We start from the raw sequence: 24,362 nt of genomic DNA, 5'->3' as shown, positions 1-24,362 counted from the left end.
TAAAAAAAAAATATTTTAATTAATTGTTTAAACTTTTGAGATTATGATACCAATAATTGTTTTCCTAAATAAAAACGGTTTTTTATTTATTGTTTTAGAAAGATATGTTTATGCATTTTATAAATGTATAAAAATAGTTATTAAAAATGTTACAATTTATGTTAAAAAAAATTATAAACTTTATCTGTTGTCAAAACTTTCTTCCACCTGTATATTTTTTTCAGATGTATCTAGTTTCCAAGCCTTCTTCAACTACATCGACATGCGTGCATTACTGGAAAACTTCTGTGTGTACCACGTCAACGCTCCCGGTCAAGAAGAAGGTTCTGCCACACTACCTGAAGAGTAACCTTCCCTCATCTTTCATTTTTTCAACTCTGATTTCAATTTTTCAGCTATATCTACCCAACGATGGACGAGCTCGCCGGGCAATTGGGTTACGTCCTCTCTCACTTTGGTTTGAAACAGTTCATTGGTTTCGGGGTAGGCGCTGGTGCCAATATTTTGGCACGTTTCGCCCTCAATAACCCCAATCAAGTGACCGCTTTGTGTCTCATCAACTGTGTGAGCACTCAAGCCGGTTGGATCGAATGGGGTTACCAGAAATTGAACGCTCGACATTTGAGGTCCAAGGGGATGACTCAAGGGGTTTTGGATTACTTGATGTGGCATCATTTTGGACGGGTTAGTGTTTGGTTTTGTGTCAATAAATCTAGTTTCGTTGTTTTAGAATACAGAAGAGAGGAATCATGATTTAGTGCAAGTCTACAAGAGCTACTTCGAACGCAATGTCAATCCGACGAATTTAGCGTTGTTTATTGATAGTTATGTGCGTCGTACGGATTTGAGTATACAGAGGGAGTTGGATCCGACGAAGCGGAAAGAGTCGAATACTTTGAAGATGCCTGTTATGAATATTACGGGCTCGTTAAGTCCTCATGTTGATGATACTGTCACTTTTAATGGCCGGTTGGATCCCACCAATTCGTCGTGGATGAAGGTAATAAGAAGAAATGACTCGTATCATGATATAATAATTTCTCACCCGGAAAATTTGTGTTTCAAAGATTTCTGTTTAGATTGCTGAAATTCTGAAAGAAAATACTTGCCTCCCAAAAAATTTTCAACGTAGGTTGCCATTTAAAAAAATTAAATTTGTTGTGCAATTCGAGAACCAGTGGAAATTTCGCAAAAAAGTCATTCTTCAAAATTTGTTACATTTTTATAGTAGTTTATTCCCCGTTAATTAGTTTTTCCAAAAAGTTAATAGTTTAGTCACAAAACGCGTGATTTCAAAGTTTTACCACACCCGGTATAACTCTTAATCAAGGAAAAAAACAACGAATTATACAGAATTGACACCATACAGCATTTATTTTCGAAGATTGGAAAGAAAAAAATACTTTTTAATAGCAGATTGGGGACGAGAAATTATTTTTATTGTACTCCCATTTTCTTATGTAGTATTATTTGTTAATTAACTATTTTTAAAATTAGTCTAAAATTAGTTTGTAACAGTTCTATTTATAAAATGAACGACTTTATTCCAAGATTGGCTGCTATTAAAAGTAAAATAAAATATGTAATACAACTTGAGAAACAAAGGTAATTTCGATAAAAAATATTTTTCAAAATTTGTGACATTTTTATAGTATGTAATTTACTTCTTCTAAAAAGTTAGTTTATGCGTTTCATAGTTTTACCACACCTGGTATATTTATCGATAATAAGTACAGGGTGCTGCATTTTGGATGTCCGAATAGGGAATCTCCGAGAGGTTTAGCCAAAAACGAGTGATACATTCTGGGGTTCATTTTTTGAGAAAATAATATTGGTTAAAACCGCATTCCGCTATCGTCTTTTGTTTTAGACTTGCAGACAAAAGTTGACATTTTGGCGAAATCTAAAAAAATTCATATCTTCATTATTATAGAAGATACGGATTTGAAATAAAGACATTATACAGGCACTTTTTTACGAGGAATTTAATAATGTAGTTAACAATTTTTTTCAGTTATTAGTTTAGCCGTAATAAGATAAACTTGTATTTTTTTAAATGGAAATAATAGACGGCTATGGCAATTTTGAAAAGCTTATTTTTTTCTGATCTGAAAAATATATATTTGTAACAAAATATTTTTTTATAACTATACTTAAAAAGTGAAATACATATTTAGTGTGATAATAGTTGGCCATGGAAAAACTATTTCACTCCAAATGTGTAAATAATAATCAATAAGAGTTTTGTGAACTGTAAAATAGATGAAAAAATAGATAAAATTATAAAGATTTAAAAAATACGATACGGTAGAAGCATTGAACAAATATCCGAGCGTCTCAGAACAAAATTATTACATATTTTTAAAAAATCCAAAAATAGGAAAAACAAATGTGTCAACAGTCAACACAATTAGAAAAAACATTTTTTTGATGATCTAATGGAGGTAGGATAACGTTTCACATAGACGGAATTTGGGTATTTGAATAGCCATATCGTCATTTTTGTGTCATAAAATATATTTTATTGAAGAATTAAAGCGGCTTTTTTTACAACACTCTATGTATCACTAGAAGTTGCAATGGTAATGTTAGCTTGTTTAAAAACAAAGAAATGTTGTTAGTCGCCAATAAGTTGATTTACAATTTATTTTGCATCTTTTTCATTACTTAGTACTTAGAAAACTCTTTCATTAGTGACACTGGTTGAGTATAATATAGTTCAAATCCTTTTAGTTGAAGATATGGCCAACTGCGAACAAAAATCAAAGATAATTTTTTGCTAAAAATGTATTTTAATAATTTGTAACAAATATATATTTTTTAGATAAGAAAAAAACAAGCTTTTTAAAAATGACATAGCCTACTATGATTCCCATTTAAAAAAATACAAGTTTATTTTATTACGGCTAAACAAACAACTGAAAAAAATTGTTAACTACATTATTAAATTCTACGTAAAAAAGTGCCTAATGTCTTTATTTCAAATATGTGTCTTCTATAATAACGAAGATATAAATTTTTTTAGATTTCGTTAGAATGTCAATTTTTGTCTATAAGTCGAAAACAAAAGACGATAGGGGGATGCGGTTTTAACCAATATTATTTTCTCAAAAAATGAGCCCCAGAATGTATTACTCGTTTTTGGCTAAACCTCTTAGTTTCGGAGATTCCCTATTCGGACATCCAAAATGCAGCACCCTGTACAACAAATTATACAGAAGTAAAAAAAAAAATAAAAAAATAAGTAATGTAATTTAAGTGGCTTCGGTTAAGTTTTTTAAAACGGAAGAATATTTTTTTATTTTGGTTTGATTTTTTTTACATTTTTTTGCCTTAATTTTTGTCACTTGACCGCCATTAGGTTGTCTTTAGTTACTAACAAGAACCTAATAGCGAACTCCTTTCTGTTTAGCTATAAATAGAAAATTCGATTTTTCGCAAAAATCATTAAACTTGAAAGCGTGGCCCTGTAATAGCCTATTATGCCGAATATTAATCATCAAAATTTATGTTTTGGGAGATTAATAATAAAATAAAGCACATTTTATGTAGATTTCAGACTGTGGCATGGTCCTCGAAGAACAACCCGGCAAAGTGGCCGAAGCTTTCCGATTATTCCTTCAAGGCGAAGGCTACGGTAAGTGAAAATCCGACGACATCTTCCGCTCGACCCGTCAAATATAACCTCGAAAACGGACTTTTTAAAAAAAATCAAAACTAAAAAATAAGGCTCAGGCTTGCCACTAGACACCGCTTTGCCAAGTAGATTAATGTTTACAGGTGGGAGGTGGTCAAACCACCTCCCCCCTCCTTAAACCGTCATTGTGTCGACGATTGTTCTGTGTCCCCCCTCAAATCTAGATTAGGAAAATGAAAACACGAACATACACTGAGTTTGTTTTATTTTACAATGTTTGCGTTGGTTGGATATGCGCGAATGGTATGTATTGTTCAAAATAATCTGTGTTCATATTTCATTGGGATATCAGCTAAATCAGTGAAGCAATGTCCGAAAATCGAGCCGGTCTTGGAGAAATATTAACCGTTTTTCAAATTTTAAATTGTAACTATCCTGATCAAAGTGGCTGTGAAATTAAGTTGGTTGGCATCCTTGAAAAACGGTGCGGCGTCGTAGTTTCAAAGAAAGAATTGGATATTTATTTAAAAGTTCTAAATTTTTAGGCCACTTGATCAGGGACACTTTGATCAGGAATTTTTTATGTGTTCGTATTTGTACATTTTTAATGGCGCTTGAGTGCTTATGACAATATTGGAGTTGGCTTATTGGCGTTGTACCGAAAAATTGAATAAAGTTTACTTAGCAAGAAAGCGTTAAATTTGTCCGAGACCGTACTGTCATTCATTGTGTCGTAGACCGTACAATTTATTTTTAGATCGTCCTAGACGAACACCATTATTCATCTAGCAAGCCGTTGTTTTTTTATTTTTAATTTTTTGATTTTTCTTTTCAGCAATACATCTCAAGTGCCCCGCGCCTTGCTAATCCTCAGTATTACAAATTTGTGTTGTGCTTTTTCTCACCCCTTTGTGTATTATTTATTTCAATATTCAATAAATTAATCAGTTGTGTGTTGTTTATTTTGTTGGCAGTCGTGGGGGCGCCATTTTGTTTGATTTTTTGTCCTAATTTGACTCTTATCATCGCTATGTCGTGTTGTTTTAGCCGTGCAAGTGCGCCGACGGGCCAGTAGCAGCGTGTCAATAGAAGGTAAATCTTTTTAAAGCCTGGCCTGTCGTTACAGTGCGGCCCCGAAAAATCCACAAAATTGAGACATGTAAGTTGCGATTGACACGAGAACACTGTGTAAATAGACAAGTTATACAAGCATCATATACAGGCTGTCCCAATTAGTAACCGTACAAAGGAGTAGAATCAGGACATATCACAAGTCCAAGATACTTTTTCGTACGGCTAGATTAGGACATCCTGTATAAGTCGCTCCTACACGGAACTAACCAACGTTGTCTTGATGATGATGCGAGTTATATTTTTTTGTAGTTTCATAGGTGGCAGTGGCATGATCTTCATCTGTCGTGTATTGTGAGTCGTGTGTCTGATGTTTTAGTCTCTCTGTATATTTAAAATGGCGCCGAAAAATAAAATTGTGCCCTTTTTTGGTCCTGTACCGTTATTTAACCTAAATTTTAAAAATAAATTGGGCCCAATTTTATTTATTCCGAAAAATTGAACCACCTGTAGGTATATTATGGGAGTTGTTTTTTTGTGATTAATTTTCGCTTGGTGCATGTGTCGGCTTGTATTTTCTTATTTTCGCACTTTACACAAACACACACTACAGTGATATGAGAAGGTTGCACTAGTGACATTTCTGATGGTTTTTCATTGGCCTGGAGATGTCGCCACGTTCGACAGTTTGATGTTTTGTGTTTCCAGTGGCGCCTCTATCCCCCACAAAAATGGCTCTATTCCGCAAAACGTCGTTGGAGGAACTGCTCAAATCGAAAATGCCTAATGGCGGACAATGGCCAATGAATGTCATCCATATCACCGAAAACCCAATATCGGCTGTCGTCTGTTAAATTAACTAAAAACAATAATAATAACCGCCGCCACTGCTCACACAATCACACACACATATACACACACTTATTTTGAGCTGTATTGGAATTTATTGGGGGATTTGTCGGCGCGGGAAGATGGCGGACGCTTCGGGGAATCCCCCTGTATATCAAGCGGGACGCATTCAGCATGTGATGTTTTCAAAACTAGGCGCTAAATTAGACTTTTTAAGAGAGATATTTATTAAGTAGGCGACGGTCGGTATTGTCAAAAATGAGCTTAAATTTCGATTATAGATGGCGTGAGTTGTGATAAATTTCAATACAGACGTTTCGTTGGCCACTGCCCTTCTCAAGCACATATCTAGATAGTTGACCAGGCCCGGATTGAGTTATTTAAGGCCCTTTTCGGTCCTAACGAAATTCTTCTATCACGCCATATCGACTAGGTGCGCTTAAACTAGGACCTAACAACAGTGTTTTTTTGATTTCTCTGTTGTGATTAGTTGAATATTTAAGAAAAATAGCTGTAGGTTAAGCTTTACTTGTTGATAGGAAGCCTACTATTAAATGAATTTTAAGGACAACCCTCACGAGACATGCAGTTTTATCATTTCCTAAGGCTATCTAAGATAAGATCGGTGTCGTTGGATGCTGTTCGGTTTTTATATTGTTGCGATGTAGTTTTATGTTTTGAAATGTGATGAATAATCGTATTGTGCCTCACTTTGTTAATGGTTTAAGTTAAGCACTATTTAATTTTAATAAAATGTTTAAAACGTTACTTGAGGTTTTATTTACTCATTGTTTGTTACGGGAGGAAAAGAGGTCACGCAAGGTCAGGAAACAGAATTTTTGTTCTTTGTTTGAAAATTTAATGTTCCACAAATGACATTTATTCGGAGAATTTGCATTTAAACAACACAATGTTTTGCATTTTTACCCGACTATAAGTTCATACTCAGCCTTTTTCTGACAAAAGTATAAATTTATTGGTTCATAATTCGATAAAAAGTTGTAAAAAGCATTAATTATTTTGTGCTATAATAGTTAATCAGTGAGTGAGTTTTTTTTTCGAAGCGGCAACCAGTAATACATTGTGGATGTGTAAAATTCATCAGTACAAATTTTATTCAAAACCTTTGAGAAAAGTAAATTTTTCCTTGTGTAGTGCCATTACAAGTGGAAAAATACATTTCCATCACGTTAACATCTAAAAAAATATTTGATAATACTCGAATCACAAGAGAGTGAGAAAAAATTCTGAGCCCTGGTAATATCATTACATCCTCTCAGGCTCTTTCTAAGCTCGAATCTGCGTTTCTCGGTTATATAACCTCGAGTCCTCGAGAAATGAAATAATTCCCCTTTCGATCGTAGTATACTATTTCAATATTTGTACTGCCTTTGTGGCAATTACCGGCAACACGTTTTCCAAAAGTTATGTCAAATTATTTATAATTTATTACTCTCGTAATATTAATATTACTGTTGAAAATTTTCTAAACAATAAAACTTTTAAATAATTACTTATTTATTTTTGTTAGAAAATAGAAATACCTATATTAATTAGAACACGAACATTTTTTGTTCATTATCAGAATGTAGTGGAATCTATGTTTGAAGTTTTTAAGAAACTCACTTGAGTTAATTTTTGCCATGAGAGGTTTTTATCTAATTGAAATTAGAAAGAAGAGAGAACGATACAAATAACATTTTATTTTGTAAATGTATCGTGATTTTATTCACAATCATTCGACACTTTATATTTCCTTGATTCGTTTAAAGGTCGGGAAATACGTCATTTCATCCCTTAGTTAGTAAGTAATTTATGAGGAATCACCAACGTTACAATTTCATCAAATGTCACAAACGCAATTTATTTGCACAGCAACTACGTCAATGCATTAAGTTTGTTAGAGAAACAGATATTTTATTATTGAAACAAGAAGTAATTGTGAATAAAATAGCATACAAACCTCGGGAGGAATATCATTACACTTTCGGGATTCATATTATTAGTCAGATAGACCTAAACCCTTTGTATTACTTATTTCTGTAATGAAAAAATCCTTCAAAGCAAATGCATACCAGGTGAATAAAAAGTATGAAAGCAAACGTTTTTAGCTTAAACTATTTATTCTTTACAAAAACTAATTAGTGAATGATAAAGTACTGTAAAAATGAGATGTTTTATCAAAAACAAAATTTTTCAAAAGTTTTCTTTTGTTTTTGAGTTCCACAATTTTTTTTATTTTTTTAAATGGCAACCCACTATAAAACCATTTTTCTGATGAAGGTTATTACGACTATCTACTTTATATTTAGATTTTACATTTTTTTTACATAATTGCAATTTTGACAAAAAAAATTGCATAATTCAAACACAAAACAAAATTTCGTTCTCAAAATAAGATCACATTTTTATATTACTTTAATTTATGTTAATTATTATTTTCTGGAGGCAAATGATTTAAAAAAAAAACGCTTGGTTCCATACTTTATATTCACTCTGTATCTCGATTTACTATCCTCAAAATAATCAGCAGTTTTTAGGCTATTTTTAGGAAAATATCCGCCGCCATGTACCTAATTGGTTTTTCAGTTTAGGGAAAAGACAGTTTTTTTGTGTATAATTTGTTGCATTTTCTCAATTTTGTTTACTCTGGAATTTTGCTCGAAGGGTAGTTTTAAAATTTTTAATTTTCGGTTAAAAAATATAATAAAAATAGACGAAAGAAAGAAACTAAGAAACTACTAAAGAAATCTTTAGTTTTCTTTATTGTTTTCTGATATTTTGTCTCACGAAGGATCAAATGTAGTCGAAAATGTTTGCATCTTTATTTATTGATAATTTAAATTTTTCAACTATTTCCGTTTCAGCGAATTAAATTGACAAATCTTCAAAATAAATCACTCGTTTTTCATTATTCGAACAGCAAGAGAAATGTTGCTCTGAATTGCGTTGTTTTATCCAGGGCCGTAACCAGGATTTTATTTCGGGGGGGGTTTCTTGTTGGCCCATGAAAACGAAATGAAAGAAGGCGGATTAAAAATCAAAAACCTCTAAGTACACGTTTTTATTTTAAATTAAAATAAGAGGTCCTAATTAAATATAAAAAAATTCAAATTAACTTACAAAAGTAACAAAAAATAAAATAAATTTTTAATACTTTTTATTGTTACAAATTTAAACAGGAGATGAATATTCATTTTTAAAACAAAATTTTTTTATGAACATATATCGAAAATGCTACGCAAGGGGTGCGTTTTTTAATAGTTTATTTTTCAATATTTCCGAAATCATTTTAGAAAAAAATTTCAAAATTTGCTACAGATGATAACTTTTATACACCTAAACAAGTACAAAAATAAAATGTAATTTTTTTTAATTAGGTGCTTCCTAAACTAGATGGGATTAGGGTAAAAATTTACTCTAACTATTTTGCCTGTGGTTTCTTGCCACTTTCAGCAACAAAATTTCATAGTTTTTCATAAAAAAGGCCTTTTGTGTTTTTCCGATACAATTTACGGATTTTTTGTAAAAATCGGTTTAAAAATTTATGTTACAGACCATAAACAGCATAAAAATTAAAAATTAAATTTGTTTTACCGTTTAGGACGCCCCTGATTAAAAATTTTGTTATTTGGCATTTGTTTGGGTGTACATATAAAGGTACCAAATTTTGTAATTTTATCTATTCTGAAATATTAGGAAAAACCCTTTAAAAAACGTATCTTTTTTAGGGGGTGTAGCTCTTTTTCATAGCATTTTTCAAAACACTTTTATCTTAAAATTTAATATTCTATTAACTATTTAAATTTGTACCTAACAATAAAAATGAAACACTGTATAATTAACACATGAAAAATTAATTCACAAAAATTTAAAATCAACTCATTGAAATAACAAAAAAACTAAATTTTTAACACATAACAAAGTGCTCAGCATTTCGGGGGGGGTTTGAACCCCCTAACCCCCCCCCCCCCCCCCTTGGGTACGGCCAGGTTTTATCCAACTTTTGGGGCAAAACCTTCGCTTATTTCAGGAGATCATAGAGTCATAATGTGAAGTCGTCAATGTGGCAATAAATTATCTCTCACTTGACGCACAACCAACGCGTTTTCCATTCAAAAAACTCCAACAACCGCTAATTGCGCTAATAAATTTCCAGTTCCAGATTGACCAACTCATTCATGAGTTCATTGATCCACCCATCAAATTGCAACCCCTCCAACACCACCGCAATTAAAAATTCTCAAACCTGATAGACGACGCGCTACCGCATTACGTAAACCCATCTACCCAGCGCACTCACTACCCTCTCCCATGACTCCCAACTCCGCCAACCCATTGGTCGACTATACCATGGCTTTTTCATCTTTTCCCAACAATAATACAGATCAACATTCTTCTACGCAAGAAGCACAATACTGCCATCTCTCTCTACTTACCTGTTGATCACAAGGTCACTAATCTACCTGTGACACTTCGGCTGTCTTCGACTCCCATCGCTCCTGGTTCGTGAAGCGCGACGTTCAATTGTCATTCGGTTACGAGTCGTCGAGAAGTGGTGTTGTTGTTGCTTCTGCGTTGTGTGCAACAGGTTGTCGTACTTATTTTGTTGTTTTTCCCATGACACTCGGATGATGACTTAAGTGTGTCGTGATGCTGTGATGAATTTTTTGACTTGGGTTCTGTGATTCGAAAAATGGATATTTTGCTCCTGGGGATTATCCTGGCGGTGGCCGCCTTCGGAGGGTGCAACACGGACATGGGAGTTAGAGGTGAGTGCGTCTCAGATTCTTATCTCAGATAAACTATCGTTGACATTAATTATTACTGTGTGATATTTGCTTTGGAAAACGCTTACAAAGTGTCTCACCACCACTTGGGACCGTTTAAAAGGAAGGCCGCATTCCAACTGGCCTTCTGGATTCTTTCAAGTGTCACTTTTTTCTAAACGTCAATCCATCATTCTTTGTCCTAAAATTTGGGATACAGGTCAAGTGGAGGGTGAAATTTTGAGAGCTTCAAAATTGGGCCGGTTTCTAGGTTTAATTACTCCAATTAGAAACAATATTTCCGTTTTGATGATCAAAGTGGCTGTGCCTTTGAAATTAAGTTGGTAGCATTGAATATCAAATTCAATAAATGGTCATTCAAGAGATTTTTTGTTATAATATTAAAATTGACAAATTTAATACTACTGTCCACGTTATTCATTGTTGCTAACATAATTTCAACACTGATTAGAAATTGATCAAGTGGTTTTACCCCTAAAAGACATAAACATAAAAAGGGTACAAATCGTCTTCATTTATCCTTGGGAAGCTGTGATAATTTTTTTTAAAAACCACCCTGTATATTATTTAATAAAATAAAATTTTTTTTTATGATTTATTTGTTAATACATTAATAAATTTTGCTAATTAAAGGTTTTTAAAACTAACGTGTGTGTGAGAGTAGCGAATCTAACAGATTTCTTTGTTTTTTTTTTCATTTTTATTTTTTTTGTGACAATATTACAAAAATCAATTAAAATCAAGCCCTGAAATCTGAATCCTATTGCTATATCCAAATAATTTTTTTGTTATTAATCTTACTCTAAAAGTGAAAACGGTTGATTTTGTGATGAGGAATTTTTTTTTGCTTGGGGTTTGTGTTTATCTAAATTTTGTTAAATTAGAAAATTATTATTTATGAAACTGAACGCCAACAAAATCAGTCAGAAATTCGTTAAATATTTTCTAAAATTAAACAAAAAAATAGTAAAATGATTATAAAATCTTCACAATTTTTCCTTTTATGAATAAAATGTTTATAGTGTGGCGCCATGGAATTGGGCAGAGGAGTTCCAAGAACATAATATTCTATTAATGGAATCCACTTTTTATGCCAAAAAATTGGAGTAAACAATATACATGTTTAATTAATATATTTGGAGTTCATCGAATTTGATTTTTTCTAGTGGAAAAATAATTTTCCAATTTTGTATTCATTTTTTCTTTTATTTACAATTCATAATTATATTTTTTTTCTGAGGACAGTTTTTACTTTTATTCACTAGTGAATGAACGTTTTCTTTTGAGATTACTGATGCTTTAAATTTTATTGTCTATTTTTTGCCAGAAATTTTTCAGAAAATTTAAAATCATTTGTGTTTTTATGTATTTTTTATTGTTCACTCGATAAAATATTGTATCCTAGGTACTCAGGCAGGATTTGGTATCACTATCGGGTATTAAACTTTTGCTAAATCGCTATTTTCGGCTTTAGAAAAATTATTTTTTAAGTAAAATTTTTTTATGATTTTGTATCTAAAAATTTGAGGACGATTTAACACAATTTGCACATGTTTTTAATTACCTAATTAACAACTGATAGTCTTGATAATGTCTGGTATTTCTTACAAGACAATTAGACCCCTATTTTTGTTAAAAAAAATGTTCCTGAAAACTGTGATACCCTGAAATATAAAACAGGTGAAAAATAAAACACATTTATAAAATACTGCTTTTTTCTGTTTTAAACATTGAGTTTGTGTTTTTTTAATTACATCAATTTTAAATAAAAATATATAGGGTGTTCAAGAGTTTAAGAAAAAAAGTGGCTTACTGTTTTGGTAAAATCAGGAAAAACGTTTAGTCACCTTATTTTTTTTTGAGAATCCAGCAGTTTGTTATGTATTTCGTTTTGGAAAAAGTGACATTTTAGAATTTAATTTGTTAATAAATTATTCGACACAAATTTCTGTGTCAACGATGTAATTGCGAAATAATGTTATTTTGTCTTAATTTGCAAAAAAAAAGATATTTGTAAAATTTGTTTGATTGCTATTTGTACGATTTTCCACCTCTTATTGTTCTTTATTAACCGTGAATCGTTAAATATGTATGTGAAAACTGTTGATGACATATTTATAACTAGTATTATGAATATTTCCTTTTAACTGTTTTTCTTTTGCAAAGGATACACGCAATTATAGCAATCTTTGCAACCGAACTAAGGTGGGAAAACAATGACTGATGCGAATTTGGAACGTGTAAAGAAATTAGATCCGTTAGAATAATGGCAAAGTCACTCGACTACTGAGCTACGATGACTTTTGCTTTTTCAATTTTGATTGGCTTAAAAGTGAAGTCACCATTGAGACAATGTAGTGCATCAAAATTTAAATTTTACTTAATATTCTATCAATTTCTCTATAGAAATACTTTACCTTTGGTGAAAATTATTACTATTTTGCAATAAATGTCAAGTGCATTTTGCACATTCTGCAAAACAGCGGCCTCGGAGGTCATCCAAGGCATCAAAAATGATGACACGCGAAATGATATCGCAATTTCCGCCAACAAAATAAATTACTTATTAAGTATAGTTTATTACAAGAAGTGAAAAAACACCATTTGTCATTGTGCTATTTGTTGTTTTGCCTAAGGTCCTGAATTATTGATTCGGTCAATGAGCACCTGTTTGAAAAATGCGTTTAATGACGGCCGTTTGGCGGGTTTCCGGTTAGTGGGAATCACACATGGAAGCTGCGAATGAGATTTCCGGAGTTTCCAGCTTGTGGTTTTGGTTTATATTCGAGTTTTGTAAATGTATCAGAGTTAGTTCGGGCCAAGGGCCAGCGAGGTCGGGGGTCAATTGAGTGACTGCAGCAGCGTGCTTTCTTGACAATACAGCCGGCGAGGAATTCGACAGGGTCTAGACTTGGCTTTCAATGAGAAGCCGTATTATAAAAGAAAAATACTTTAAATTGGATAAATTAAGTAACAACTAATAAGCCAGGAATATTAATCATACCGTAATTGGATTGGAGTATCGTATCGAGACCTGCATTTTTTTAATGGAAAGAAATTCAAAAATTTAATAAAATTAATTTCTTATTTAGTTTATTAAATTTTAAATTGTAAAAATTTATTAAATTTTCAAAGCTTTTCTTTAACTACAAAAATCATTTTTAAATTTTTTGGGTTCTACCCCTAAAAGACAAACATAAAAAGGGTACGAATCGTCTCCATTTAACCTTGGGAAGCTGTGATAAAATTCTGTCGGTTTATTCTGTATATTATTTAATAAAATAAAATATTTTTTTACGATTTATTTGTTAATTAATACATTAATAAATTTTGCTAATTAAAGGTTTCTAAAACTAATGTATGTGTGAGAGTAGCGAATCTAACAGATTTCTTTGTTTTTTTTTCATTTTTTTTGTGACAATATTACAAAAATCAATTAAAATCAAGCCCTGAAGTCGGAATCCTATTGCTCTATGCAAATATTTTTTTTGTTATTAATCTTACTCTAAAATGAAAACGGTTGAATTTTAGATGAGGAAAATTTTTTTGCATGGGGTTTGTGTTTATCTAAATTTTGTTAAATTAGAAAAGTATTATTTATGAAACTGAACGCCAACAAAATCACAGACTAGTTTGATGAGAAATTCGTTAAGTATTTTCTAAAATTAAGCAAAAAAATAGTAAAATGATTATAAAATCTTTACAATTTTTCCTTTTATGAATAAAATGTTTATAGTGTGGCGCCATAGAATTGGGCAGAGGATTTCTAAGAACATAATATTCCATTAATGGAATCCACTTTTTATAAAGTATGCTAAAAAATTGGGGTAAACAATATACCTGTTTAGTTAATGTACTTGGAGTTCATCGTATTTGATTTTTTCTAGTGAAAAAATAATTTTCCAATTTTGTATTCATTTTTTCTTTTATTTATAAGCCAGGAATATTAATCATGCCGTAATTGGATTAGAGTATCGTATCGAGACCTGCATTTTTTTAATGCAGAAATTCAAAATTTTTTTATAAAATGAATTGCTTATTTAGTTTATTAAATTTTAAATCGTAAAAATTGATTAAATTTTCAACTACAAAAATCATTTTTAATTTTTTTTATTGACATTTGTATTTTCTATTCAAATAAAAAAGATATTAGTATTGTACTAGTCAAAAATTGATGGTTGTAGAGAAAATATTATCAGGACGATGACTTATTTTATTACCGTCCTGATGATGCAAATTTAAGTGACGAAACACGCGTAGAGGTAAAATAAAAATATGGTAACTTGGGTTCTTTCTGTTACAGTTTTTATCTATTAAAATTTTCAGTTTTGTTTTTTATAATAGAGAATTAATTGTTCATTTTTTAATTTATACAGCGTGAATTTGCAAAAGAGTAGAATAATTTGTTCAAAGAAAAGTGAAATAATACAAATTAATGCATTTTTAAGATCTTGTTGACAGAATACCGTAGTACAAATATATTTTTTATGAATGATTAGTGATTACTATACGAGGGTAGTTTTGTCATGTAATTATTTTATTCAAAAATTAAGTTTTATTTCTCACCCTTTTGGCAGATTGTTTTAAGAAAATGTTTGTTTTTGTTTGTTAAAAAAATATATGAAATATTTCTCCGGGAAAATCAGCAAAATATAAAACAATAATTTCATTATTACTTGGATTAGTTCCCACATTAATTCTCAAGTTTTTGAGTGATAATAAAATACTCCTAAGTAAACTTTGTCCATCAACTACACAAATAAAAAGTAATTAGTAGAAAATTTTGATAGTTTATTACGGTTCACAGTACACGAAATATTGTAAAACACGACTTTCCAATTTTTTCATAATTCAATAGCCATTGAAAATAATGATCACGTGACCATCAGTGGACCAATAGGGTTGAAACCTCCTCCTCAAATGGCAAAAACCATCAAAATTCGTTTATTAGAGATTTTTTGCGTCCAAGGCCGCCATTTCAGTACCATTGGTACCATTAAAAATCCCCCCGAAGGCCACGTCGGAGTTTTCGATGCGGAAGAATCGCCGCTGCAATGGCATTGATGTGCGAACACCGTGAAGTACATACTTGGGTTAACCGCAACCATCAAGAATGTATATGCATATTATGAGTCCGGTCCTGGCCTTCCACCCTCTTTTACAACACTCACATAAATCATCGAAAATTACGATTTTAAGGTCACCGCTTTCCCACCCTCTCACACATGGTTTTTTACGACCTCCAGGTAGATTTTTTCAAATTCTCGAATTTCGTATTAGCTTAGGGATGCTGGGAAAATAGACAGGTGGAGGAGTGGGTGTTTCTTACCTGAAACAGACGAAAAATTATAGTAAATAAATGAAACTTAATATTTTCGAGAGCCGGATGTTGTGAAAAAATATCTGGTGGACTTAAAACCGAAATTTATTAAAATGAGAAATTGGAATTGACATTAATTAAATTGTGTTCAGTGTTTTGACAGGGGAAGATTAGCATCGGAACAACTTTATTAAATGGGATAACTCATTTATTTACATTTTATCAGATAAGAAAATACCTCCGATTGTTTATCTAGAGCTGTCAATCACCCCAAAACGATTTAGTCCGTCTCTGGATTATCAAATATAGTCATGATCGTTGAGAGTGGTCCATATACAGTCATAATTCAAGAAATTATTTATACGATCGCGAAATGTTTTATACCAGGCCTTGACATCGCGTGGACTTTATCATCTCGTCCAAATTGTTTTTAATGAATGATTCACATTTGATATAATTTCTTTTTAAAAAAACATTCTTGGAGTTTGAGTGTGTTGAAGCGATATTGGAAATTTATGGAGTGATAAAAGGCGGAAAATATTTTATTACTCACGGTGATTAACAGCAAGCCATCTTATCAATTATTATTGCAAGTGTTTGCACGGAAGCGATAACTTGTTTTTAATTTTTTTAGATAAAAAATAGTGTCATTTAATTGCAATTAAATCTGCTCACAAGTATGAAAAAGAAGCTGAAATTTAAACCTACTGAGACTTTCAAAACTGTCATTCTTTCACTCGATCACTTTAATCTGAAATTCGAACTCGCTGCAAGGTTGGATAAAATATAGAAGTTTGAATTACTTGACTACCTACTTATTTTAATTGAATTTTGATTTTACAGTTTTTTTACTCGTAACTCTCTACTATTATTTGAGAGACTAACGAAAACGTTGCCTTTGGTATTTTTGCTGTCACATATTTAGCAATTGTAATTTTAGTTCGAAAACGTTGTAAAACACCCGAAGAAACGCTAAAATAATGTTGTTGTCAGTGCGAAATCTTACGAAAAAAGTTAATTTTAAGCTTAAGAACAACCAAAAAATAAGATGAACGTTATTTTTTATTTGGGTGCGAAATCGACTTGTAATTCATAAAGTTGACTTAAGAGTGCCAGTTCCACATCTGTAATTTAAATTTTTGTATTAAGAAAAATTTGCGAAATGTGTCCACAATATTGTTCAAGATAAAAATTACCAATTTTTGAAAAGGACGTGATTGTAAATTTGACTTTAAAAGTTTTTTAAGTTTTGTGTTTAACGTAAAATAAAGTGAGAATTGAATTGTAAATCTGTAATTTTCATCACTGACAAATGTTAAAATTTAGAAATTTTTTATATTTTCAAAAAATGAACAATATTATATTTTCTTCTGGGGAAGTTTGAGAAATTCTACAATACGTACAATTTAGAATTTTAGATCTGGCATTATTTATTTCTACATATAATAAGAATAATGTAATTTTCATCACTGACAAATGTTAAAATTTAGAAATATTTTATATTTCCAAAAAATTAACAATAAAAAATGACTGCCTTATATTTTTTTCTGGGGAAGTTTGAGAAATCCTACAATACGTACAATTTAGAATTTAGATCTGTCATTTATTTCTACATATAATAAGAATAATTTAGGAGATATTGGGCAAAAGAATACTTAATTTTAAGGCAAAAACTATAATAACTCATAAAAATTGGTTTTTGAGCATGATGGCTTATGTAGGGCCCAAAATATAAAAACAATGAGAAAAAATTTCTTTGAATAAACAATATTTTTACCAAAATTAAGACCCTTAGTAATTTTAAATAATATTAAACAGTTCCTTGATTTTTTATTAACAATCAAGGGTTTAATGCAATTTTTCTCAAAACTGTAATTTTTGAGTTACTATAGCTTTCGTTGGGAGAATCGATTTTAGATAACATTATAAAATTTGGTACAAAAGACAACCTTTATAGACCTAAACGGCTGTAGTTTCTAGCCACTTTCAGCAACAAAATTCTAAATTTCATAATTTTTTATAAAAAAGGTCACTGATAAAAAAATTGACATTTCATTTTGGAATTCGTTTAGGTGTATAAAGGTTATCAGCGGTACCAAATCTTGTAATTTTATCTGTTCTAAAATATTGTAAGGAACTGTTTAAAAAACGCATCCCTGTTAGGGGGTGTAGCTCCCTGCTTACGTAGCATTTTTCGAAACATTTTTATAGGAAACTTGTCTTAAATTTGAATATTCTATCATCTATTTATTTGTAACAATAAAAATGGAACACCTGTATATTAAACTTATGCTTTCATTGTACCACTGTAAAAAGCCAAAGTACTTCCTCGACTTATCTTCAAATTACAGTTTCTAATTTTCCAAGCTTGCGACCCACCATCCATTAAATCCGCGTTTTTCCTGCTTTGTTCATACAATCGCCAATTTTTTACTTAATTACACTTTCACTCTACCACGACTCTGATATTTAAATGTCAATAAGACATCATACCAATTTTTCCCTCTTCTAATCCCATCCAATTAATAATTTATGACTAGAAGATACGTCCATCAAGAAATTTCCTTCCTCTTCTATCAGTACCGCAATCACCTCGAACTGGATTGACGAGTTCGGGTCAAGACTGTATACACAGCAAGCAGAAGAAAAAACCAATCTTCATTCATTACGACACTCCTTACATCCTGTCGTTGGCATTCGGATCGATTATGCAAACTGCGAGATGGTACCGAAATCTTGGACCAGAATCCCCAGACAGGAAAACCCATTTTGAAAAGCATTTCCGGTTTATTACCATCTGAAGGAATAGTTCGCAGTTGGGGCGTGATAATACGACTCTTATTTGGATTAGGTGGTGATAATAACGTCGGAACCATTCAAGAGCGATTATCATCGACAATTAACTCTTCACTTCCTGTCGGACACTGTCCGAAAAAATTGCAGTTTCCTTGGAATCTGGGTCGGGTCCAATTAATTTTATCCTGCCAGGATTATACTCAATGTATTTGGGTTTTATCACCAATTAGAGCGATAATGAGGTCACGTGGAACAAATTGGACGTTTGTACCATGCAATGTTTTGTTCTGATAAGGTGAGAAGGAAAAATTACAATCGAGGACGTTAACCTTTCAATGTTTTGACCCTTATTCTCACCATTTTTATTATTTATCGGCGAGATATCTCAATTAGCCCAATTACAGATGATAAATTATTGATAAATATTCAGCGGTCGTGATTTGCACAAGGTTTTGGTTTGTGAGAAGCTTAGCAATGATTTTTATTGGAAATTGAAACCTCATCAATTTCTTATGAAACGTTTTATTAATATCATGGATTTGTAAATATAAACATTTTTCTACTTTCATCGTATCAATAAATCATTCATTGAGCAATTCGCTGTTTTAAAATTAATTACATTTTTCCAGTTAAACGTGCTCAGATAAAGTAAAACTCAGAAATCAGACTTTTCGAGTTTTATAAAATTATAGCAAAGTGACCGCAAAATTGTTTTTTAACTATACAATTTAACTCAACTAATGACTAGAAAGAGTAGAAAGCATTGTTTTAATCTAGATTCATTGCCTCACATTTCCACGAGCAGGTGGAAAATTATTATCTCGACTGTCAAGGGGTTGGGAATAGTCATATTACTCTAGTGCTTGTGAATTGTTTTTGGGAACGGTTGAAGTTTTTGAGGTTTGTTTTTATTAACACATAAACAGTAAATTATTCTCCGATCGAGACATAATTTCAGCCGATATTAAACTCTTCGCTCTATCAATTCCAAACCTAATGATCCATTGTGATGCAAATCACCCAAAACAAACCATTCGTTACTATCCCACCGCCAGAAACTCCTCCTATTCAAACACGACTAAGTTTGCCCACACCACAATTCTCAAATTCCATTTGTTTATTTTGAAAAAAGCAGCAAGACTTGATGTTGTTGACACGCGGCAATCTCGAATTAATTTCAAATTTCCCTCGAATGAAAAAAAGCTTTTCTCTAATGATGATAATCGGCCTGTTCTTGCCTCGACGGGTCAATAAACCGTAACTCGTGTAAATGTCAGAGAAAATGGACGACGGATGGTTGCGATGTTGATTCATCTCGAGAACTGTTGTTTCTTGCAACTGCCGACGCCAAATACGGCCCTCCTGTAATAACTCTAAGCGGTGGGAACTGAAAAACTGTAACTGACCACTGCGGTTGGATTTTTTCAGGGTTTCAGGATCCGATTTGTTTGCAGCTTTATGATAAGTTTATTTGGATTGCGTGGGAAGCTTCTAATCATCCAATATTTGCTAATTCTACACAATTCTAAAAATTTCAATAACTGCACGAAACTCCAGTTTTCAATTTAAATTTTCGTAATTTTAAATTACTTCCGATATTTCTAAGTACTTCTGAGTAAAAAAGTAACAATTTCAAGCTAGAAACATTAATTTCTTTCATAACATAAATGAAATATTGCAATTAAAAAAAGATACACCAAAACTTTAAATTTTACTATTGGCAACAGTGATCCATCAAGCGATGTTTTAACAATTTTTTCACTAATCTTCAATATTTTCATGTAATTCCCAAAAAATCAGTTTCTATTAAACTTCAAGTGTTGTTCTTGAGAAGGTAATAAAACGGAACTTGTCTGAATGTTTGGTCCACCCTTTCTTTCCTCTTTCTCTCAAAGAATAGATAATTATAGTCTTCCATACAAGAACGGATATCCTGTAAAGCTCGTCCTTTCTCCACTGTAAAATAACGAATTTTCGGCCGTTTTAATTGCTTGATGTGTTTTCCATGTTCGTATTTGTGTTGCAAATTGTTACACCAAAGTCATCCGGCCCACAGGGTGGTCGTAAAAACCGCATTCTACAACTGACACCGCACAAGAAAAAGATGTTTATATTTAAATTAGCTTCACTTATCTTGACAGGAAATTAAAAGAGGAAGAAAGTGCGTTTAGATGTAAATTTTGGTCAAGCTTAACGGTCCAGTAATTTATTGGAAGTTTAATTACTCGATCGAGAGCTTCTTAATTAAGGAATTTGGGAAATAAAGTTATTAAATTGGCAAATAAAAATGATTGGTTGGAAATTACCCACATAGGCACCGTTTTTACGGCTTTGTGACCATAAATACGAGTTAAAATGGTTCTGGAAGGGTTCATTAAGATAAAAAATAACAGTTGTGATGTCATTGAGCACCAATATTGTCCAAGTTCGTTGTTTCAGTTGCAATTTGGTTATGTGGTCGAAAAATTGCATTGGAGCTTCCGGTCGTTTTAATGAGGTTATTTACATTTTACAAGTTTTTATCAAAATTTATCAGTTTACTGGTACATAAAGTGTGAAGTTTATGTAAAATTTACACCTCTGATAGGCTATTGGTACCACTTATCAAGCGAAACGTGGCAAAGGTTGTTTCAGAATTCGGAATTTTAGAAAGAAAGTTGATCCATTTTTGTTGCGAATCACAAATAATTGTAATTCATTTTTATTAAATTGTGTTTAATGAAAGAAAAAAATGCACTTTTTCTTCGTGTTTCTTTTCCATCAATTAAGTAATTAAAGAGAAAATACAATCGATTTATTTATGAAGCGCTTCTTTCTTATTAGTGCGTACTTAATACATTAATTCTTTATCCAAATGTTTAGGAAAAGAAATAGCAAAAAAATACGGAAAATGTTATTAGACAACTTATTTTTTTTTTGTAGTCTTTATTTAGCATAATTCAGACCTTAAATCATTATGGTTTTGTTCTATATTGCAAATTTTTTTGATTTGAGTTGATTTCTGGTTCCAAACGCCCGGAGTTGGCTGAAATAGCGTTATTACAAGTCTGGAACGCCGACTTTCGAATGTGTATTGATTTGTATCTTTAAAACGTACAAAAACGCTGTTATTTGGTTAAAGTATTTTGATTATGACTTTTTTTAATTATGACTTTCATTCTTGTTTCATGAAATCTTGCGATTTGAGTGAATTTCAAGCTTGAAAACGCTAGGAATTGGCTGAAATGAAGTTATTTTAACCTAAAATGATTTTCAAACTTGTTCCTTCAAAATTTCGCGATCTAGTCGATTTCTATCTCTAAAATGTGTTAAATTGCTTGAAARTGGTTGAAAAAGGATTAGTCTGGTTTGAAACAACGATTTTCCTAGTTGATTCGCTTAAAATCTCTAGATTTGAGTCGATTTCTAAACACTCGGAATTTGTGTCTGAAATATTGTTATTGTGACCTAAAAGGGGGATTTTCATACTCGTTTTTTCACCCGATTTGAGTTGATTTCTGGCTTCAAAACTTGCTAAAACGCCCAAAATTGGTTGAAATACTGTTACTATAACCTAAAACGACGTTTTTCTTTTTTATTCTGGCAAAATATTTTGATTTGAGTCGATTCCTGACACTAAAAAGTTGCTAAGTTGCTTGAAATTGGTTAAGACGGGTTATTTTGACTTGAAACATCGATTTTCCTAGTTGATTTAGCAAAAATCTTTCGATTTGAGTCGTTTTCTGGTCCCAAAGTTGCTAAAATTTGAAATTCAATAAAATAGCGTTATTCTGACCTAAAACGACGTTTTTCACAGAGCTTTTGCAAAATTTCTTGAATCAAGTGAATTTCTAGCTCAAAAACGAACCAAATTGGCTAAAATGACGTGGTTTGGGGCCTAAAACGATGTCTTTTTTAACGGAAAAGCAAGTTTATGACTGGTTGGAGCTTCGAACACCAAAAAGTCTAGCAAAACATTAGAAAAAAACTCATTCTGGTGCAAAAACGAGCTAAATAGCTAAAATAGCGTTCATACTTGTTCTTGAGTGTAGAATCTTGATCATAACCTAGTGTTTATTATTATTTATTATTAAAAAAATCAAAGCTGTAATTTTAGGGCACCAGCAGGTGTTCCTATACCCTTCTGGAACAACTGGTGCCTCGACACATGAAACTAGTGTTTTAGAAGACGACAGGCTGTAATTATTGTAATTTTGGTTTAAGTGTTGAATTGGATTTTTGAATCTACTTATTTTGCCCTAATCCGGACCTGTCGCCCCTATACAATTTCTGACCAACGATCAAAATTGAATATTAGAGTATTTATAGTTCTAGTCCAGTGTAGTACGCGTTGACACGAGACGTAATCGTTCCTAATTGTTTGACAATGCCAGCAGACTAACCTCTTCACGGTTCCCACGCTTCGGAGACATCTGTTGAACAGTAATACGAAGGTTCCCTTTGGCACATATGCATCGTTCATATAAATTTCAACGATGTTTCAACGATGAGACTTTCATAATTCCAATTACTTTAATAAATCGGACACTTTTAGGGGCATTTTTACATCGTGTGAAACGCTTTTTCTTCGAGGATGTGGGGGTGTGTCGACACACATGTGGTTGGCCCTTTTTTCATTTATTCAGATGTTTTGTGCCATTTTCGTGACGGTCTGTTGCGTCCATCAAAAATGGAACAGCTGGGCACAATGTGAAACAAAGACTGATAATTGCTAATTAATTATACAAGGACAAGAAATAATTAGCTTGACCCACTAAATATGGCACTAATTTTAAATATAAAAAATTGTTAAAATTATTTGAATCACAAATTCCTCGTAAATGATCAGTTTCTTTCTTGTCTGGTGACCAGTGGCTTGTTAAACTACCAGCAGACGCTCACATGTCAATAGTTTTATTTCTAAATTAATTGCAAAAAAACTAATTTTACTTTTGATTAACTTGCGTTCAAGAATAATAATTTTGACCATTTATTTGTTGGTCGGCGTGTAAAAATATTGACAATTACTGTTTTCGCTACGTTAGCAAAACTCGGTTTTCCAAAACCGGCAAAGGTTCATCTTCCTCAATAAGAACAGCCTTGGGGCGCCACCACCATGAATAAAACAATTCATTTGAAAACCAGTCCAGATATTTTCAGTCTAAAGCAGCAAACTACAATGAACCTGTTTCCCAACAACAACATTCAAGAAATAAAACAGAAATTACTTATGTTAAACACGCATTATACACGACGCCAACCTTAGAATGATACCTGTTACCAACTTGACGTGATCCACATAGTAAATCTGAAAAAGGCGAAATTTTAACAAGGTTTCGATGAAAGAGGGCGTGTAATTTATATCTCACGTTGTTTTAACTACCGCTGCTTTATATTTATTGCCTGGAATTTCATTCATATTAAACGCGCACATCTCGCAACTTTTTTTAACTATCCGCGATATTAACCATTCGCGGTGTAATTTATTTTATTATTGGAGGACAGGATCATTTACGACTTCCTCTACGAGAAGTTGGCTGTTTTGGCGGTTTAATTGCCGGCTTTGCGAGTTTTGGGGATTACATGATTCGTGTTTTGGCAACCAGTTGTCAGATTTTTCTTTGAGAACTTTGAGATAAAATAAGAAATTTTGAGCATTTATGATTAATTATTTTTCTGAAAGCAGRACAGTCAAAAGTCTTGGAGAGTTTTTGAGGTTTTTTCGCTTTATCACAAGAGGAAAGCTGAAATAAAGGGTTAAATATAGTTTTTATTATTTTTAACTTATAAGTCGCTTAAAAACTGCTTAATTTTGACACTGTTTRTAACTAAAGTGTGAAATTATTATTTTGTTCGATTTGAAAAAATCGTAAAAATCGACTGTGGAGTTGGATCAAATGCCGTTTTACGGCAAATTATA

General features: G+C 32.0%; 2 protein-coding genes across 9 annotated transcripts in view; both read left to right on the top strand.

The window, feature by feature from the left end:
- Nucleotides 1-6,325, top strand: part of LOC123015570 (protein NDRG3) — a 19,297-nt gene extending 12,972 nt beyond the window's left edge. For 4 of the 7 annotated variants that reach the window (XM_044415382.1, XM_044415399.1, XM_044415361.1 and 1 more), the window contains 5 exons: nucleotides 225-345; nucleotides 396-684; nucleotides 731-1,000; nucleotides 3,553-3,637; nucleotides 5,417-6,325. In XM_044415382.1, coding sequence (XP_044271317.1) covers nucleotides 225-345; nucleotides 396-684; nucleotides 731-1,000; nucleotides 3,553-3,637; nucleotides 5,417-5,562 — 911 coding nt within the window. In that variant the 3' untranslated portion in view covers nucleotides 5,563-6,325. The other 3 variants (XR_006413389.1, XM_044415391.1, XM_044415375.1) reach the window with 3 other exon arrangements.
- A 3,238-nt stretch (nucleotides 6,326-9,563) lies between these two features.
- LOC123015668 (epidermal growth factor receptor) overlaps nucleotides 9,564-24,362 on the top strand; it is an 84,736-nt gene continuing 69,937 nt past the window's right edge. For both annotated transcript variants that reach the window (XM_044415560.1, XM_044415546.1), the window contains exon 1: nucleotides 9,564-10,329. In XM_044415560.1, coding sequence (XP_044271495.1) covers nucleotides 10,254-10,329 — 76 coding nt within the window. In that variant the 5' untranslated portion in view covers nucleotides 9,564-10,253. The remainder of the gene's footprint in view (nucleotides 10,330-24,362) is intronic.

This window comes from Tribolium madens, unplaced genomic scaffold (assembly GCF_015345945.1).
Source record: "Tribolium madens isolate multiple individuals breed KSU strain unplaced genomic scaffold, Tmad_KSU_1.1 Scaffold_11;HRSCAF=98;Tcas5.2_LG3b, whole genome shotgun sequence".
In the NCBI taxonomy this organism is placed as follows: domain Eukaryota; kingdom Metazoa; phylum Arthropoda; class Insecta; order Coleoptera; family Tenebrionidae; genus Tribolium; species Tribolium madens.
The sequence above is the reverse complement of the archived record's forward strand: the minus strand, read 5'-3'. Positions and strand labels throughout refer to the sequence as shown.